Source organism: Homarus americanus, unplaced genomic scaffold, assembly GCF_018991925.1.
Source record: "Homarus americanus isolate GMGI-L3 unplaced genomic scaffold, GMGI_Hamer_2.0 scaffold30108, whole genome shotgun sequence".
Lineage (NCBI taxonomy): Eukaryota > Metazoa > Arthropoda > Malacostraca > Decapoda > Nephropidae > Homarus > Homarus americanus.
This window is the reverse complement of record NW_024748109.1, coordinates 9,570,946-9,592,240: the sequence shown is the minus strand read 5'-3', so window position 1 is coordinate 9,592,240 and position 21,295 is coordinate 9,570,946. Positions and strand designations below refer to the sequence as shown.

Here is a 21,295-nt window from a genome sequence, read left to right as displayed (position 1 = left end):
TGGCACCAGGAAATGGGGTTAAAATATTGGCACCAGGAAATGGAGTTAAAAATATTGGCACCAGGAAATGGGGTTAACAATAATGGTACCAGGAAATGGGGTTAACAATATTGGCACCAGGAAATGGGGTTAACAATAATGGTACCAGGAAATGGGGTTAAAAATATTGGCACCAGGAAATGGGGTTAACAATATTGGCACCAGGAAATGGGGTTAACAAGGTGAATAAAAATGTGTCTCACGAAGTTAACAACATATTTTTATTAATTAATTGGACTGAATGAGGTTAGCAAGGTAAAGGTTCACATGAGGTTAACAAACTGACATATTACCGAGGTCAAAAAAGTATCTGTACGATAACAGTGAATGACACACAAAGGAGACAGAATAAATATGAAAGAAGACGAGACGAAGGAGAGAAAAAAAAGAGTAATAAAAGAGGAAGAGAGAAAATAGTGAAGGGGAGGAAAACCACTAAGCGAAGAGAATGAAGGATCTTACGGAGAGACTTTGTAAGAGGAGGAAGATATTTAAAGAAGTGGAGGGGAAGACTAAGGAAGTGGAGGAGACACTAATGGAGGAAAGACTAATGAAGCAGAGGAGAGACTAAGGAAGTGGAGGAGAGACTGAAGAAATGGAGGAGAAACTAAGGAAGTAGAGGAGAGATTAAGGAAGTGGAGGGGATACTAAGGAAGTGGAGGAGAGACTCAGGAAGTGGAGGAGACACTAAGGAGGGTGAGAAGAGACTAAGGAAGTGGAGGAGAGACTCAGGAAGTAGAGGAGAGACTAATGAAGCAGAGGAGAGACTAAGGAAGTGGAGGATAGACTGAAGAAATGGAGGAGAAACTAAGGAAGTAGAGGAGAGATTAAGGAAGTGGAGGAGATACTAAGGAAGTGGAGGAGAGACTCAGGAAGTGGAGGAGAGACTCAGGAAGTGGAGGAGAGACTCAGGAAGTGGAGGAGACGCTAAGGAGGGTGAGGAGAAACTAAGGAAGTGGAGGAGAGACTGAAGAAATGGAGGAGAAACTAAGGAAGTAGAGGAGAGATTAAGGAAATGGAGGGGAGACTGAAGAAGTGGAGAAGAAACTAATGACTAAAGAAATGGAGGATATATTAAGGAAGTGGAGGAGACACTTATGGGGGAGAGACTCAGGAAGTGGAGGAGACACTAAGGAGGGTGAGGAGAGACTAAGGAAGTGGAGGAGAGACTAAGTAAGTGGAGGAGAGACTCAGGAAGTGGAGGAGAGACTAAGGAGGGTGAGGAGAGACTAAGGAAGTGGAGGAGATACTAAGGAAGTGGAGGAGAGACTAAGGAGGGTGAGGAGAGACTAAGGAAGAGGAGGAGATACTAAGGAAGTGGAGGAGAAACTAAGGAGGGTGAGGAGAGACTAAGGAAGTGGAGGAGAGACTAAGGAGGGGTAGGAGAGACTAAGGAAGTGGAGGAGAGACTCAGGAAGTGGAGGAGATACTATGGAGGGTGAGGAGAGACTAAGGAAGTGGAGGAGAGACTCAGGAAGTGGAGGAGACACTAAGGAGGGTGAGGAGAGACTAAGGAAGTGGAGGAGAGACTAAGGAAGTGGAGGAGAGACTCGGGAAGTGGAGGAGAAACTAAGGAAGTGGAGGAGAGACTAAGGAAGCGGAGGAGAGAATAAGGAAGCGGAGGAGAGACTAAGAAAGTGGAGGAGAGACTAAGGAAGTGGAGGAGAAACTAAGGAAGTGGAGGAGAGACTAAGGAAGTGGAGGAGAGACTCAGGAAGTGGAGGAGAGACTAAGGAAGTGGAGGAGACACTAAGGAAGTGGAGGAGAGACTAAGGAAGTGGAGGAGAAACTAAGGAAGTGGAGGAGAGACTAAGGAAGTGGAGGAGAGACTCAGGAAGTGGAGGAGAGACTAAGGAAGTGGAGGAGACACTAAGGAAGTGGAGGAGAGACTAAGGAAGTGGAGGGGATTCTAAGGAAGTGGAGGAGAGACTCAGGAAGTGGAGGAGAAACTAAGGAAGTGAAGGAGAGACTAAGGAAGTGGAGGAGAGACTCAGGAAGTGGAGGAGAAACTAGGGAAGTGAAGGAGAGACTAAGGAAGTGGAGGAGAGACTCAGGAAGTGGAGGAGAAACTAGGGAAGTGAAGGAGAGACTAAGAAAGTGGAGGAGATACTCAGGAAGTGGAGAAGACACTAAGGAGGGGGAGGAGAGACTAAGGAAGTGAAGGAGAGACTAAGGAAGTGGAGGAGAGACTCAGGAAGTGGAGGAGAAACTAAGGAAGTGAAGGAGAGACTAAGGAAGTGGAGGAGAGACTCAGGAAGTGGAGGAGAAACTAGGGAAGTGAAGGAGAGACTAAGGAAGTGGAGGAGAGACTCAGGAAGTGGAGGAGAAACTAGGGAAGTGAAGGAGAGACTAAGAAAGTGGAGGAGATACTCAGGAAGTGGAGGAGAAACTAGGGAAGTGAAGGAGAGACTCAGGAAGTGGAGGAGAAACTAGGGAAGTGAAGGAGAGACTAAGAAAGTGGAGGAGATACTCAGGAAGTGGAGGAGAAACTACGGAAGTGAAGGGGAGACTAAGGAAGTGGAGGAGACACTAAGGAGGTGGAGGAGACACTAAGGAAGTGGAGGAGAGACTCAGGAAGTGGAGGAGAAACTACGGAAGTGAAGGAGAGACTAAGGAAGTGGAGGAGACACTAAGGAAGTGGAGGAGACACTTAGAAGGTGGAGGAGACACTAAGGAAGTGGAGGAGAGATTAAGGAAGTGGAGGAGATACTAAGGAAGTGAAGGAGAGACTCAGGAAGTGGAGGCGAGACTAAGGAAGGGGAGGAGAGACTCAGGACGTAGAGGAGAGAATAAAGAAGAGGAGGAAAAACTAAGGAAGTGGAGTAGAGAATAATGAAGAGGAAGAAAAACTATGGAAATGGAGGAGAGTCTAAGGAAGGGGAAAAGGGGCTAAGGAATGGGAGGAAGTAAAATTACAAAAACAAATATTTGGGCTGAAAAAAAAGATGAATGGGCAGATGAGCGTAAAATGATAATAATAGTAATAATAAAAGACAAAACGTGTTAAAGAAAAAGAGAGAAGAGGATGAAGGAAGAAGGAAAATTGGAGGAAGATTGATGACAAAAGAAGAGGAAGGAATATAAAGAGGAAGTGAGGGAGACGTAAGAATTGAAGAAGGAAGTTTGGAGTAGAGAAGGAAGAGGAAAGAGAGAGAATTAGAAGAAAAGGAAATAATGGAGAAAAAGGTTAGGAAGGGATTATATTGTAAGAAGAGAAATGAGAGCACACACACACATATATGCTGTATGTATATATATATATATATACAGGCAAACAGACAGACAGATACAAAGAAACAGATGACACACACACACACACACACACACACACACACACACACACACACACACACACACACACACACACACACACACACACACACACACACACACACACACACACACACACACACACACCTCAACCGGCCGGGGCCCCGTAAGCACAAAACAATACCTACTAATTATATGAAGCCTCAGTGATACCAAAATTCAATGTTTTGCACACTTGTTAGGTCTCACCCCTGCTATAAATAAAGTTAATTAGAGTGGAACACCTGTTTTGGTCAGAATCAAAAGTCCCGCTACTCCAATTATTGATGCCAGAACAGAAATTTAACAGAATACTTAAATGGTTAAAATAAAAGTTCTTGCTCTTAATGTAAACTCATTCAAGTACTTCTGTTAATGTAGTTTAAAATCAAAGTCCTCTTAACCACGGACTCTACTTAAATTAGAAAGATGAAATCATTATTTTTTTTGTCACATTTAACACAATTAACTCATATAATTGGCTGAGAACTTTTAAATTGCCACAAATAGTTTAGGTGTAATGAGAGTTTGTGATCCAGTGGTCAGTACATTTCCTCATTAATTATTGTATTAGTATATTCAATAAATCTTGTATAATTCGTTATCTACTTTATGGATTATTTATCCATTGAGTCATGTATCAATCCATCAATTAATATATATATACAGTATACATATATACATTAAAGCAGGAATTATATATTTAGTCATATATATTTATGTATCATATATATTATCCCTTTATTAAAGTATGTATCATCTGTTAATAGACTCATCTATCATGTATCTCTGTACTATCATCTAATTATTCATTCATTCATTAACGTATTTACTCAGTCGTAGTGTCTATACATGTAACTATTCACCAATTATTCATCTATCTATTCATATAGGGTAGTTAAGGTACTCAGAATTGGGTGAAGTGAAGGAGAAAATCTTATACCATTAGACAGAGACACAGACAGACAGACAGAGAGACAGACAGACAGACAGAGAGACAGACAGACAGACAGAGAGACAGATAGACAGACAGACAGACAGACAGACAGACAGACAGACAGAGAGACAGACAAATAGATAGATAGATAGAACGATAGACTTCATAGGAAAATCCAGCGAGTGTGTTTTCCTACCAGAGAATATGTTTGAATGTTGACAAATAAGTGTGAAGAAAACAAAACCTGTGCCTATAACCTTATTTTAGCTATAGGATATTTTAAAAGGTAAGAGCTACGGTTTTTATAAAAATACCTGAATCTATAAACTTATTTCAATATGTAAACGATCATTGTAATAAACCAATTTATTTATAATTTATGGGAATAATATTTTTTTCTGAAGGTATTAATATTTTATTTATCATCAGCTGGTATATTATGTATCATTAATGTTATCAAACTATCTCAACATTTTTGCTTTATCTGAGTTATTTTTTAATTGATGTTTTATTCATCTTTTGGTTATTATTCATTTACTCACTATGTTCGTCAATCAATTAGCTATACAGTATTTATGTATTTGCTATATTATTATTATTATACTTATGCATATATTTACACTCGTCTTTATGTATATTCAGTATTTCGATATTTACTCATGTCTGTCAGTAATAAATAATTGTGTCTGTAGCATTATACATTATTCATTAATTAATTTGTTTGTGTTTTTGGCTGTTAATTGTCAAGCTTGGTTATATTTATTTATCAATTAATCTGTGTAATCTCTATCCTTATTCATGTCTCGAGAACCATTTATTTTTTTAATGACTTATCTAATTTTATGTAAATGTTGAGGTAGAGAGATACCACAGCAGTGATTTACACACACACACACACACACACACACACACACACACACACACACACACACACACACACACACACACACACACACTAAAATTCAGTAAAAAATACAATACAACAAACAGTTTATGAATCAATAGGCACAAAAGGGTACACGGCACGGGATCTGATGCTCCAACAAACATGGAAGAGACATCATAACCATCTCGAACACATTGGTATTGAGCAGTGGAACCCAACCTGTAGTTCGCAGGCGCTGTGGAGCTCGCGAGGGATTATTAAAAAATTGTGAATTATTTGGGATTCTCACTGCTGTAAATACATACGTCCTGTCCGAGAGTAAATGTAAAAAGTATGTAACCGGTAACAGTTAGACGTGTAAAACTGCAAATAACAGTACAGTATATATGATTTTTTTTCTTGAATGTAGATCCAAAGTTTTGGCGCCCTCCATTATGTTTACAATGATAAATGTGGCCCAGAGCACCAGAAAAGGATGGGGACAACTGGTATAGAGAATCTGATGCTCTAATGTATGAGAGATGAAGTGATATAGGATTTTAGTTCCCATGAATATGTGATAAAGGGCTTACAGAGAATGATGGTCTTATATATGTTGGATAAAAGATATAGGATCTGTTGTTTTATTACAATATGTGTGCCATAAAGAGGTAGAAGAAGTGATCCTCCAGTCTTATGGGGTAGAGAAATATATATTCATGGACTTATTTGGTAGAAATGATATGATGTTTCAGAGTTTGATGAATGAGGATATAATAAAGAGGATTTGATGCCCTAACACTCATGGGACGAAGATGAAGAGTAAAAGTTTATAATGCTCTAACAAACGTGTGCAGGAAAATTAAAATCTGTAACATATGATAAAGAAAAGACTAAAAACAAAGAGATTCGATGTTTTAATGGTGGTGGAGCAAAGTATTTGAAACTTCATCAAATATGGGAACAAGGGCTTGAAGATTCAACAGATATGAAAAATAAAAATATTTCAAGCTTCAACACTGACCTATGTAGGACACACAGTTCGATGCGCTTAAATAAATATCTGGACGAATAAAAGGATTAGATGTTGATGTAACAAGAGTTATAGAATAAAAAGAATCTGATTACTTAAGAAACGTAACACGCAATAATTGATGATCTATAACAAATATGTGGTCAAAAACATGTGATATATAAGATCTAATGCTCCAACACACGTGATATATAAGATCTAATGCTCCAACACACTTGATATATAAGATCTAATGCTCCAACACACGTGATATATAAGATCTAATGCTCCAACACACTTGATTATAAGATCTAATGCTCCAACACACGTGATATATAAGATCTAATGTTCCAACACACGTGATATACAAGATCTAATGTTCCAACACACGTGATATATAAGATCTAATGCTCCATCACACGTGATATACAAGATCTAATACTCCATCACACGTGATATACAAGATCTAATGCTCCAACACACGTGATATACAAGATCTAATGCTCCAACACACGTGATATACAAGATCTAATGCTCCAACACACGTGATATACAAGATCTAACACACGTGATATACAAGATCTAATGCTCCAACACACGTGATATACAAGATCTAATACTCCAACACACGTGATATACAAGATCTAATGCTCCAACACACGTGATATACAAGATCTAATGTTCCAACACACGTGATATACAAGATCTAATGTTCCAACACACGTGATATACAAGATCTAATGTTCCAACACACGTGATATACAAGATCTAATGTTCCAACACACGTGATATACAAGATCTAATGCTCCAACACACGTGATATACAAGATCTAATGCTCCAACACACGTGATATACAAGATCTAATGCTCCAACACACGTGATATACAAGATCTAATGCTCCACACGTGATATACAAGACCTAATGCTCCAACACACGTGATATACAAGACCTAATGCTCCAACACACGTGATATACAAGACCTAATGCTCCAACACACGTGATATACAAGATCTAATGCTCCAACACACGTGATATACAAGATCTAATACTCCAACACACGTGATATACAAGACCTAATGCTCCAACACACGTGATATACAAGACCTAATGCTCCAACACACGTGATATACAAGACCTAATGCTCCAACACACGTGATATACAAGACGTGATATACAAGACCTAATGCTCCAACACACGTGATATACAAGACCTAATGCTCCAACACACGTGATATACAAGATCTAATGCTCCAACACACGTGATATACAAGATCTAATGCTCCAACACACGTGATATACAAGACCTAATGCTCCAACACACGTGATATATAAGATCTAATGCTCCAACACACGTGATATACAAGATCTAATACTCCAACACACGTGATATACAAGATAATGCTCCAACACACGTGATATACAAGACCTAATGTCCAACACACGTGATATACAAGACCTAATGCTCCAACACACGTATACAAGACCTAATGCTCCAACACACGTGATATACAAGATCTAATGCGCCAACACACGTGATATACAAGACTGCGCGCCAACACACGATATACAAGACCTATATGCTCCAACACACGTGATATACAAGATCTAATGCGCCAACACACGTGATATACACAGATCTAATGCGCCAACACACGTGATATACAAGACCTAATGCTCCAACACACGTGATATACAAGACCTAATGCTCCAACACACGTGATATACAAGATCTATCGCGCCAACACACGACAAGATCTAATGCTCCAACACACGTGATATACAAGATCTAATGCGCCAACACACGTGATATACAAGATCTAATGCTCCAACACACGTGATATACAAGACCTAATGCTCCAACACACGTGATATACAAGACCTAATGCTCCAACACACGTGATATACAAGACCTAATGCTCCAACACACGTGATATACAAGACCTAATGCTCCAACACACGTGATATACAAGACCTAATGCTCCAACACACGTGATATACAAGATCTAATGCGCCAACACACGTGATATACAAGACCTAATGTTCCAACACACATGATATACAAGACCTAATGCTCCAACACACGTGATATACAAGACCTAATGCTCCAACACACGTGATATACAAGATCTAATGTTCCAACACACATGATATACAAGACCTAATGCTCCAACACACGTGATATACAAGACCTAATGCTCCAACACACATGACATACAAGATCTAATGCTCCAACACACGTGATATACAAGACCTAATGCTCCAACACACGTGATATACAAGACCTAATGCTCCAACACACGTAAGACAGAGGATCTGACGACACAAGGGAGGAGAGATTCAATGTTCCTCCACAACCAGGATGAAGTATAAGGGATTAAAGAAACAAAATACCTGATATTGTAGCATAATGGAGGATTAATAGATAGAAAGAGGATCAAAGGCTCTATCTCCAGTATAAGACATCTACAGTAGCTCTCCAAAACATAAGGGGTCGAGGGATAAAGCGATCTTTCAAATAGACTAAGTCACTATACAATCTAATTCTTTTACATGTCAGAGAGAGAGAGAGAGAGAGAGAGAGAGAGAGAGAGAGAGAGAGAGAGAGAGAAAAGAACAAGTGGGTCATTTGGATACAAGATCTGATAGTCTGAAACTGGATGGTATAGAAAAACTGATTTCCCGATAACTGTTATAGAAAGGATCTACTACTTGAGGAATAAAATATCACAAGTGAAAGAAGATAAACATAGGGAAGAGGATCACTGGCTTTTGGATATGGGGAAGAAAGGATCATACAATAGATAGAGGATCGGATTATCTTTAAAAAATATATAAATGATTTGATTCTCTATATATGTGATAATAATAAACAGGCTAGACAAATCGATAAAAGCTGTAACTCCTTAACATACGTAAGGCAGAAGATATTATGGGATCTAATGCTGTTAAACTATAAGGTTATAGAACCTGATGATCTGACAGAAACAGGGGCAGAGAAGATAATCAGTTATATAGGTAGAGTGAGATCTGAAACCCCCTATAGGCTTGAGATGAAGGATTTAACGATCTTAGAGACGTTGAATGAAGGAGTTAATGATCTCAGAGACGTGGGATGAAGGATTTAACGATCTCAGAGACGTGGGATGAAGGATTTAACGATCTCAGAGACGTGGGATGAAGGATTTAACGATCTCAGAGACGTGGGATGCAGGATTTGATGATCTCAGAGACGTGGGGTAAAGGATTTAACGATCTCAGAGACGTGGGATGAAGGATTTAACGATCTCAGAGACGTGGGATGCAGGATTTGATGATCTCAGAGACGTGGGGTAAAGGATTTAACGATCTCAGAGACGTGGGATGAAGGATTTAACGATCTCAGAGACGTGGGATGAAGGATGTGATGCTGTAACAGATTTTTGGCCGTGGGTTGAAGGACGTGATGCTGCAACAGATCTTTGGCCATGGGTTGAAGGGTGTGATGCTGTAACAGATCTTTGGCCGTGGGATGAAGGACGTGATGCTGCAACAGATCTTTGGCCATGGGTTGAAGGGTGTGATGCTGTAACAGATCTTTGGCCGTGGAGGTAACACACTCCTACACCAAGTGGGACTCAGACAAGCTGACGACCGGGGGAAAGAGGGAGTAAATGAGGAGGAAGAGCAAGTGAGGAAAGAGGAAGAGGGGAGAACAAAAAACGGAAAAACGATAACGAGACGATAAGAGGAACTGTAAAGATTGAGGGAACCAAAGAAAGGATGAAGGCGGTACACAAAAAAGGAGGGAGGAAGGGAAGAAACGAAGAGAGGAGGAAACAAGGAGGAGGGAAGGGAACAAAGAGGGAGGAGAGATACAAAATGGAGGTAGGGGGAAAAGCGAGGATGGAGGTAGGAGGGGGAGAAATAAGAAAGGAGGCAATAAATTGAAGAGGAAGAAGAAATCGTGGTAGAGGGAAGAAGGGGACAAGGAGGAGAAATAAAAGAAAAAGAAGGATGATGCGTGGAGGACAGAACAAGGAGAAGGAATAGACGAAGAAAAAGACGTGTGAGAGGAAACAAGGAAGAAGAAGAAGAAGGAGGAGGCGTAGTGTCGGAGCAGGCAGGTGAGGCAGGTAGTGGAAAGGAGAGGTGGTGATGAGGGAGGGGTGTGGTGGTGAGGGTGGGGTGTGGTGGTGAGTGGTAGGGTGTGGTGGTGAGGGTGGGGTGGTGGTGAGGGTGGTATGGTGAAAAAGGGATGGTGGTGGGTGAGGCAGATGGTGGTGAGGGAGGAGGAGTGAGTCAGGTGGTGGTGAGGGATGGGGAGGTTGAAGGTTGGTGGTGAGGGTGGTGAGGGAGGGGGGAGGTTAAGGTGTTGGCGAGGGTGGTGAGGGAGTATATGACTTTGTAAACACTAACATTAAAATACAACATGGATACAATTTATGTTTACTCAGACTGAGAAGGTTTTTTTTAGATTATAACTCAGGCTGTGGGTGAGGATGACTCCACCCCCTCTCCCTCACTCAATGGCACTGAGACATCTTGTAGTGCCAATGACCGACTGAGACTAGGCAGGTATACTCAGCTAGCACCGGGGAGGTGATGGAGATAGCTGGCACAAGGGACAAGTGATGTGTTAACCAGGTAGAAGAGACACAAGAGGGATACTGGTAAGAGAACTGAACTGTGGTGGTTACTTACCAACAGTGCCAGGCAGGTACGGGCAACTGGTGACGTGGTTGAAGTTCTGACTCTGCATCTCCTCTTGGTCAGTCTCCCGATGGTAAAAGTAGTTGAAGTTTGACACGATAACGGGAACAGGAAGAGCGATGGTGAGCACGCCGGCGATGGCACACAGGGACCCAACGATCTTGCCCCACACACCCACGGGCCTGGGGGGCAAGACAGGTCAGTACCCACAGTTCAAGGCACCTTATTATGGGGGGCAAGATGGGGCAAGAGCAAGATCTATGCTTTGTAGGGGGTAACTAGATTCACAAGAAAATATTTCTCTTGAAACAAATCTGGAGGAGGCCTATGGACAAAGGGAACATGTAGTAGGGCCGTTCCCGTGGTCATGCTGGTGTGAGAATTTAGCTTCACAAGAGAGATCTCATTTGACTGACTAATTTGAGATAGGATATTATCCTCCCCTCGATATATTTCTCATGATTATTTCCTCTCTAAGCTGAAATATATCAAGATATATCCTACCTGGAGGAACATAAGCGAGGCAAGCAAGTGTCCACTGCAGTATAGTGTGTGGACTGTGAGATTACCACACCCTGTGTCGCGGTGACACCTCTCCCACCATCACACTCTACACCTACTGTACTGCTCACAAAAGTCTCTGGTCATGGTACTCTGTTGAGCCAACTTAACTCACTATCATTCACTTGCTAAACTATAAATTTTCTTTTTGTACCTAATGTGAAAAATGGAACTACTGTACCCCAGAAATTATACCCCCTTATATCATTCCATAATTATAAATATTTGATAAATCTAGCATTAGAGAGAGCCCCCACTGCAGACAGCTCTACTAGAGAGTTAGGCAAGCTTAAAGAGAGAAGTTAGACTAAAAAGTCACTAAAAGTTTTCAGATTCTAGCCTAAAGTTCACTAAAAGGGTATAGTATTAATTGCAGTATCTACGAAATATTCAGAAACTAAGCTAAGTGTTGTGGAAAAAGCTGCTGAAACTGGTGAACATCAGTACAAAGTACAGAAATATGAAAAACCTTTTAAAAAATATAGGCATCTGTGCTTGCAAAGGTAAAAAATAATAATAATAATAATTAAATTTCTACTGTGGTGCAAACTGAAGCTAGTCTCGTTACCGCCTGTCCTTTGAAGGGATCGGCTATGGTAAAAAAAGGGAAATGTCAACTGAGTATCAATAATTACCCGGGAAAATATAAACAACGAGTAATGAACACCTGGGTGGGTTGGGAAGAGGGAGGGAGGGGGATCCAATACTAATGTTATACAGCAGATTGTTGGTGGAAGTGGGATTCAAGGCTACTCACTCGGGGATATGAATGGTACAAAGGTTTTGATACATTGTTTAGGATTGGATGCTGGGGGTTATATGCCACATTATAGGGAGTTACTAGGGAATTTGGGAATCATTACTTCTACTATAAAGGCTTGGGGAGAGTGGAATCTAATTCTATTATCACAAAGGATTGGGTGAGACAAGGTTCGGCACATCCTACTGACTTAGGGATTTTAGGAAAATCTACTGAGATCACACAAGGTTTGGTTTTATATATATATATATATATATATATATATATATATATATATATATATATATATATATATATATATATATATATATATATATATATATATATATATATATAAGGATTTTTTTGCTTGACTTCTTAGGAACTATTGACAAGGGTGTCCACTGAGGGCTGACTAACAAGTATGCCATATCAAAGGGACGAGAAAGGAATAACTTAACCTACATCAGGATTGGAGGACAAAGTCCTTTCTAAAACTAGGCTCGTAATTTTAGAGAATAAGGAGCTGAGCTCACTCATCACCAGCTTTGGACGGTTTAAGTCTCTGACGTCTCAACACGACCAAGTGACTCAACTCAGAGCAAGATTATAATGCATTCCTTGACCGATCTTATGTACAATCCCACGAGGGACCCGTAAACTGCAGAGAAGACACTGGAGACCAAGAGAGGCTATGTTAAGGTACCGTTCAATGCTGGCGAGGTTGAGAGAGAGCCACTCGTGTATAAGAGGAGCCTTAACATAATAGAGGGATCCCTCTCACTAGCACGGGAGGCAGGGGTGGGTCGCAACAGACAGCTGCCCCTCAAGAGGCCAGCGGCAGGACGGGATACATCACTGTCACAACTACTATGATCAAGGTGGTGATGACAACTACCCAACTCTTATCATAAGGTTACACAACATTATAACTTTTATTAAAAGGTAATCAAAAGGATTTAGGTGGTGAAGGGTTCCTTATTACTAGTCTACACACTAGGTTATCTGGAGTTCATTTCTACAATTTTTTATAAAGTTGGTTGACAGGCTTACACCTCTGTCCTTCAAGGAAGTAATAATGACTCTTGGGGCTTATGGCTAACTTAAAAGTGCACAATAAATATATCTTATATTCGTATCAAACAGATGACTAACGTTCGTATCTGTTTTGGATGGTAATCAAAATTGCCAGTACTAGGTTATGGTGTTTAGAATGCACTATTTACCTGTTTTGTTATTATTTAAACCTTCTGTGTGGTTAATGAATACAGTGTTAGATAATAGGCTTCGCATTCCTTTGTGTGCCACTCGAGGTGATCAATAATACCATCGTACTGGGTTAAGGAATCGGGTTAAGAAGAGATTGAGTAGGATTCAGTACTTATTCTAGAGGATTGGGAGGAAAGGATTGAAGATATGGCAAGGATACTGGGCATTATACAGTGTGGTACTTGTAGGATTCACTACCAGAGTTAAAGAGGATTAGAAAGTAGGTAAATAAAGTAGAGGGTAACCTATACAGGATCAGATACAAACTGTGTGGTACTTGAAAGCTTGTCAATAGACAGACAGTGAAAGACAAGTTTAAGAAGAGAAACTTGAGTATAAAAAGCCAAAAGCTGAGTCATTGTATCATATTCTAGAACTCTTATCATCTATATATCAATACAAACTTGTAAAAATGTCTCTGTGACATAATTATCGTCAGGCATTAGCATAATTTCTAAAGGTTCAATCCGCGTTGAGAATACTAAAACTAACGATAGTACAGAACACTAACACAGACACACATTTGTGTATATATATATATATATATATATATATATATATATATATATATATATATATATATATATATATATCTATATATACGTTCACACATTATTTTATTTTATTTTGATTGTCCCTTGCTCTCCTTTTCTAGAATATGATACAAAATAGGCGAGTGCAGGCTGGCTAGGTACCGTCATGTGAGGGGCCTGAGGCGCCCATTTACTAGTAACATGCAAGCTATGTCTAGTAGTCCCTTCCTAGTGGGGTGGAGGGAAACTGATGGTAACGGCGGATCTGTCTCAGTCGTCAGCAACTTGTGATGTGCGTGATACATGATGTGGAAAGCTTTACATTATTATAAACTCGATGCCAGAAATGTCAATAAGCCATGCTCGACCTATACCAAGGAAGATATGTTTGATAAGAACAAGAAAAAAGTCAGCAAGAGCCACTTTCCGGGATGTGAGGCCGGTAAAATGGGTCTTAATGCAGTAGTGCTCATAGTTGCCCGCGTGAACAAATGTCATCATTTGTCAAAAAAAAAAATAATAAAATACTCTTGCCATACACATCTCCCCTGAGTTGTGGTCTACCAGGGAAGTCTTATTGACATATAACCCGCCGTGAGTTAACTATCCGGCATGCACAAGTAGTCAAACAGGGAGTGTGTGAAGACATGATCCAGTTCGTCCGTCAATGCTTGTAGGGCCAAAGATGGCGGTGAAAAAAAAAGATACAAAGGCAGTACATAATCCAAGTGTGGCACCTACGACCAAGTACACTTCAGGGGCTCGATACCCGCCAAGTGTAGTTGGTCACTCCGGCTAGGGCATTACCCGTCCTCACGACTTTGATTAATATCCTGCGCGGTACAGTGGTCGGGTGGGGAACAGGTCTGTGATGTGGTTTTCCCTCTGAGTCGAACTGGATTTCCTTCAGCAGCGTTACTATAATACGTAACAAGAGTCTATGTATATCACGACACGCGTCACTGTTGTATACACCTACAGTAACAGCGTGTGTGTACGCAATGAAAACATCGTCTGCTTCAAGAGTAGCAGTCGTTTAGTACTTTTGTTTACCGCAGAGCAGACCTGTTCCCCTCCCGCCCGGCGTGACCGTGTTGGTACTGGTGTGTGTCAGGTACTGTGTGTGTGTGTGTGTGTGTGTGTGTCAGGTACTGTGTGTGTGTGTGTGTGTGTGTGTGTGTGTGGGCATGTCTGGGCGTGTGAACATGCTGGTGAGTGTAGGGCCGTAGGCCGCTGAGAGAGCTGGGAAGGGACTCGCCGGGCTAGTGTCATGCAGGATAGCCACAGGAGGCTCATGTGACCCGTACGTCATATCTCCATAGCCCACTGTTGTCATGGTGACGACCGCCCACCAGAAGGCATCAGGAATAGACTTGAAGTAGGATTTTTCTGAGCCTGCCTCGGCGAAGTACACAGCACTTGAGAAGAGTACCACACCTGCAATAGGAACAGACACATTGAGGCCTCACTCCCCAGGGCAGAAGAAGAAGGGGCGGGAAGGTTCTCGGGGGCGCTCTGGGGGGGCTGTAGGGGGGTGGCATGTGCAGGGCTCCCCCAGTGACACGACCCCCCAGTTTGGCTACGCCCCCTAGCTTCCCCCTGGTGAGGAAGGCGCTGGGGAAAAGCTGGGGATGAAAGACTAGCGCGAGTGGTTGGTAGGGAAGGTGGGCTGCAGGAAGGACCAGCAGGAGCCGACTCCCGCAGGAGTGGACGCCTCTGACAGTGACACCTCCGGCTGCTCCTGACGGTGCTCGCGTCTCCTAGAGCAACGCCCGCCACCGCTGACAACTGATATGATTGGCATGTGAGGACGTGTTCGTGAAACGAATTCTAAATCAGAAGGACAGTTCAAAACCGACAGCATGTCTGCTGGTGCTGACATGTGAGGATGAACAACCTGGCGAAGGGAGTGTGGCTGGTGCGGGTGTTGCGTGCCCCGGGAACGGCACCGTCAGGGGCTCCGGAAGGAAGAGTGAGACAGCGGCAGCAGCAGCAGCGGCAGCAGCGTCACCCATTTACCTCATGTCTCCATAGCCCACTGTGGTCATGGTGACAACCGCCCACCAGAACGCGTCCGGGATGCTCTTGAAGCAGGACCGCTCAGAGCCGGCGTCAGCGAAGTACACGGCCGACGAGAATAACACGACGCCTGCAACACACAACCCGGGGCGTGGTCACCTCCGCCTGCCTGCCTCCCGCCCGCCCCTCCCCGCCCCTCCCCGCCCTGCCCTGCCCAGCCCCGCCACCACCTCCCCGCCCACCACACCCACTCCTCCAACACCAAGAACAACCACAACACCGAGATAGAGGAGTAAAAACAGCCGCTACACAGTACTGTAGATGTTACATGAACGGCTCTACGTCACAACCAGCGGGGGAGACATACACAGCGAGTACACATGCACACCGCCAACACACTATGTACATCAAAAGTGAGAGCAAGTACCTACAGAAGGGGCACACATGGTTATACATATACACAAAAAGACATTTACACCCAAGCACACGGACGCTCGCATGCTCGTCCACCTCTCACACCTACACAAACACGGACGGGCATGTGCGAACACACACATACACACGGGCGGAAATGCGCACACACACACACACACACACACACACACACACAAATACAAACGCGCGCACACACACACACACACACACACACACACACATACACCATCATGTTGCCTTTTTCATCAAGGTGAAGTACAGAGGCCGTAAGGACAGCTAACAAGTGACTGAGACTCTACAGGGGTCATTGTTCCGCATCACTACGTCACAGCCCAGTGTCTCGTGACGTCACAGTTAGGCTTATTCATTATCGATGAGGTCATCTCCGGCGAGCTTTCAAGTGGTCCGTGACGCCATAGTTAGCTACCTTTTAGGGAATCAATATTTTCATTATCTGTGACGTCATATTTTTTCAAGTTGTGACGGCAACGTTAACGCTCAGCTGATGACGTCATGGCTTGTGACGCATTAGGTACAAACACATGATGACGTCACTGCCAACTCTCTGTCAATAGTGGCGTCACAATCCAGTGGAATTTAATTTCTTGAAATGCCAACAGTAAGTGAATGAGATTTTCTCCGGTTCACTGGTGAAGCTTATGCATGGGTGACGAAGGAAAGAACGCCAATGCCGGCAACAGAAAGCTCACCTCAAGTTATCGTGATGGTAGGATGAAGTGACGGTAGGATGAAGTGACGGTAGGATGAAGTGACGGTAGGATGAAGTAATGGTGGGATGATGTGATGATGGTGGGATGAAGTGATGGTAGGATGAAGTGATGGTAAGATGAAGTGACGGTAGGATGAAGTAATGGTGGGATGATGTGATGATGGTGTGATGAAGTGATGGTAGGATGAAGTGATGGTGGGATGATGTGATGATGGTAGGATGAAGTGATGGTAGGATGAAGTGATGGTGGGATGATGTGATGATGGTAGGATGAAGTGATGGTAGGATGAAGTGATGGTAGGATGAAGTGATGGAAGGATGATGTGATGGTGGGATGATGTGATGATGGTGTGATGAAGTGATGGTAGGATGAAGTAATGGTGGGATGATGTGATGATGGTGGGAAGGAAGTGATGGTAGGATGAAGTGATGGTAAGATGAAGTGACGGTAGGATGAAGTGATGGTAAGATGAAGTGACGGTGGGATGAAGTAATGGTGGGATGATGTGGTATGGGGGATGAAGTGATGGTAGGATGAAGTGATGGTAAGATGAAGTCGGTAGGATGAAGTAATGGTGGGATGATGTGATGATGGTGTGATGAAGTGATGGTAGGATGAAGTGATGGTAGGATGATGATGGTAGGATGAAGTGATGGTAGGAAGTGATGGTGGGATGATGTGATGATGGTGGGATGAAATGATGGTAGGATGGAGTGACGGTAAGATGAAGTGACGGTAGGATGAAGTGACGGTAGGATGAAGTGATGGTAAGATGAAGTGACGGTAGGATGAAGTAATGGTGGGATGATGTGATGATGGTGGGATGAAGTGATGGTAGGATGAAGTGATGGTAAGATGAAGTGACGGTAGGATGAAGTGATGGTAGATGAAGTGACGGATGAAGTGAGGTGGGATGATGTGATGATGGTGGGATGAAGTGATGGTAGGATGAAGTGATGGTAAGATGGTGACGGTAGGGATGAAGTAATGGTGGGATGAAGTGATGGTAGGTGTGATGAAGTGATGGTGGGATGAAGTGATGGTAGGATGAAGTGGTAGGATGAAGTGATGGTAGGAAGTGATGGTGGGATGATGTGATGATGGGTGGGATGATGGTAGGATGAAGTGATGGTAGGATGAAGTGACGGTAGGATGAAGTAATGGTGGGATGAAGTGATGGGGATGATGTGATGATGGTGGGATGATGATGGTAAGATGAAGTGATGGTAGGATGGTGATGGTGGGATGATGTGATGATGGTGGGATGAGTGATGGTAGGATGAAGTGATGGTGGGATGAAGTGATGGTGGATGAAGGTGATGGTAGGATGAAGTGATGGTAGATAGTGATGGTAGGGATAGGTGGGATGATGTGATGATGGTGGGATGAAGTGATGGTAGGATGAAGTGATGGTGGGATGAGTGATGGTAGGATGAGTGATGGTAGGATGGTGATGGTAGTATGAAGTGGTAGGATGAAGTGATGGTAGGATGAAGTTATGGTAGGTAGAAGTGATGGTGGGATGAAGTTATGGTGGGATGAAGTGATGGTGGGATGATGTGATGATGGTGGGATGGAGTGATGGTAGGGATGAAGTGATGGTAGGATGAAGTGATGGTAGATGAAGTGATGGTAGGATGAAGTGATGAGGATGAGAGTGATGGTAGATGAAGTGATGGTAGGATGAAGTGATGGTGGGATGATGTGATGATGGTGGGATGGAAGTGATGGTAGGATGAAGTGATGGTGAGTAAAGTGATGGAAGGATGAACTTGATGGTAGGATGAAGTGATGGTAGGATGATGAAGTGTTGGAGGATGAAGTGATGGGGTGATGAAGTGATGGTGGGATAGAAGTGATGGTGGGATGATGTGATGATGGTGGGATGAAGTGATGGTAGGATGAAGTGATGGTAGGATGAAGTGATGGTAGGATGAAGTGATGGTGGATGAAGTGATGGTAGGATGATGATGGTAGGATGAAGTGATGGTAGGATGAAGTGATGGTGGATGATGTGATGATGGTGGGATGAAGTGATGGTAGGATGAAGTGATGGTAGGATGAAGTGATGGAAGGATGATGTGATGGTAAGATGAAGTGATGGTAGGATAGTGATGGTGGGATGATTGATGATGGTGGGATGAAGTGATGGTAGGATGAAGTGGATGGTGGGATGAAGTGATGGTAGGATAGTGATGGTAGGATGAAGTGATGGTAGGATGAAGTGATGGTAGGATGAAGTGATGGTGGGATGAAGTGATGGTAGGATGAAGTTATGGTGGGTAGAGAAGTGATGGTAGGATGAAGTTATGGTAGATAGAGAGTGATGGTGGGATGGAAGTGATGGTAGGATGAAGTGATGGTGGGATGATGTGATGATGGTGGGATGAAGTGATGGTGGGATGAAGTGATGGTGGGATGATGTGATGGTGGGATGAAGTGATGGTAGGATGATGGAAGTGATGGTGGGATGGTGATGGTGGGATGGAAGTGATGGTGGGATGATGGGTAGGATGAAGTGATGGTGGGTGTGATGGGTGGGATGAAGTGATGGATAGTTGATGGTGGGATGAAGTGATGGTAGGATGAAGTGATGGTGGGATGAAGTGATGGTAGGATGAAGTGATGGTGGGATGAAGTGATGGTAGGATGAAGTGATGGTGGATGAAGTGATGGTAGGATGAAGTGATGGTAGGATGAAGTGATGGTGGGATGAAGTGATGGTAGGATGAAGTGATATGGTAGGATGAAGTGATGGTGGGATGAAGTGATGGTAGGATGAAGTGATGGTAGGATGATGAAGTGATGGTGGGATGAAGTGATGGTAGGATGAAGTGATGGTAGGATAGTGATGGTAGGATGAAGTGATGGTAAGATGAAGTGATGGTGGGATGAAGGTGATGGTAGGATGAAGTGATGGTGGGATGAGTGATGGTGGGATGAAGTGATGGTGGGTAGAAGTGATGGTAGGATGAAGTGAGGTAGGATGAAGTGATGGTGGGATGAAGTGATGGTAGGATGATGATGGTAGGATGAAGTGATGGTAGGATGAGTGATGGTAGGATGAAGTGATGGTAGGATGAAGTGATGGTAGGATGAAGTGATGGTAGGTAAGTGATGGTAGGATGAAGTGATGGAAGGATGGTGATGGTAGGATGAAGTGATGGTAGGATGAAGTGATGGTAGGATGAAGTGATGGTAGGATGAAGTGATGGTAGGATGAGTGATGGTGGGATGAAGTGATGGTGGGATGAGTGATGGTAGGATGAGTGATGGTGGGATGTGAAGTGATGGTGGGATGAGTTATGGTGGGAAAGTGATGGTAGGATGATTTTGTGATGATGGGTAGGATGGAAGTGATGGTGGGATGTGATGGTGGGATGAATGATGGTAGATGAAGTGATGGTAGGATGTGAAGATGATGGTAGATGAAGTGATGGTAGGATGAAGTGAATTGAGTATGAAGTGATGTGGGGATGAAGTGATGGTGGATGATGTGATGGTAGGATGAAGTGATGGCAGGATTGAAGTGATGGCAGGATGAAGATGATGGTGAATGAAGTGGATGGTAGGATGAAGTGATGGTGGGATGGATGGTAGGATGGAAGTGATGGTAGGATGAGATTGATGGAAGGATGAAGTGATGGTAGGATGAAGTGATGGTGGGATGGTGATGGGTGGGATGAAGTGATGGCAGGATGGGGGTGATGGATGATGTGGGATGAAATGATGATTGGATGAAGTGATGATGGATGAAGTGATGGCAGGATGAGTAGGATGGTAGGATGAAGTGATGGTGGGATGAAGTGATGGTAGGATGAAGTGATGGTAGGATGAAGTGATGGTAGGATGGAAGTGATGGTGGGATGAAGTGATGGTAGGATGAAGTGATGGTAGGATGAAGTGATGGAGGATGGTGATGGTGGGACGAGTGATGGTAGGGATGAGGTGATGGTAGGATGAAGTGATGGTGGGATGGATGGTGGGAATGATGGTAGGAAGAGTGATGGGAGGATGAAGTGATGGCAGGATGAAGTGATGGCAGGATGAAGTGATGATGTGGGATGGAAGTGATGGCAGGATGAAGTGATGGCAGGATGAAGTGATGGTCAGAATGAAATGATGGTAGGATGAAGTGATGGTAGGATGAAGTGA

General features: G+C 43.0%; 1 protein-coding gene across 1 annotated transcript in view; it reads right to left on the bottom strand.

Moving 5' to 3' along the window:
* The window catches only part of LOC121880119 (potassium voltage-gated channel protein Shaker-like), a 130,248-nt gene that overhangs the window by 48,675 nt on the left and 60,278 nt on the right, over positions 1–21,295 (bottom strand). Inside the window, 2 exon segments of the mRNA XM_042387176.1 lie at positions 10,845–11,035; positions 15,263–15,392. Of these exon segments, the coding sequence (XP_042243110.1) occupies positions 10,845–11,035; positions 15,263–15,392 (321 nt within the window).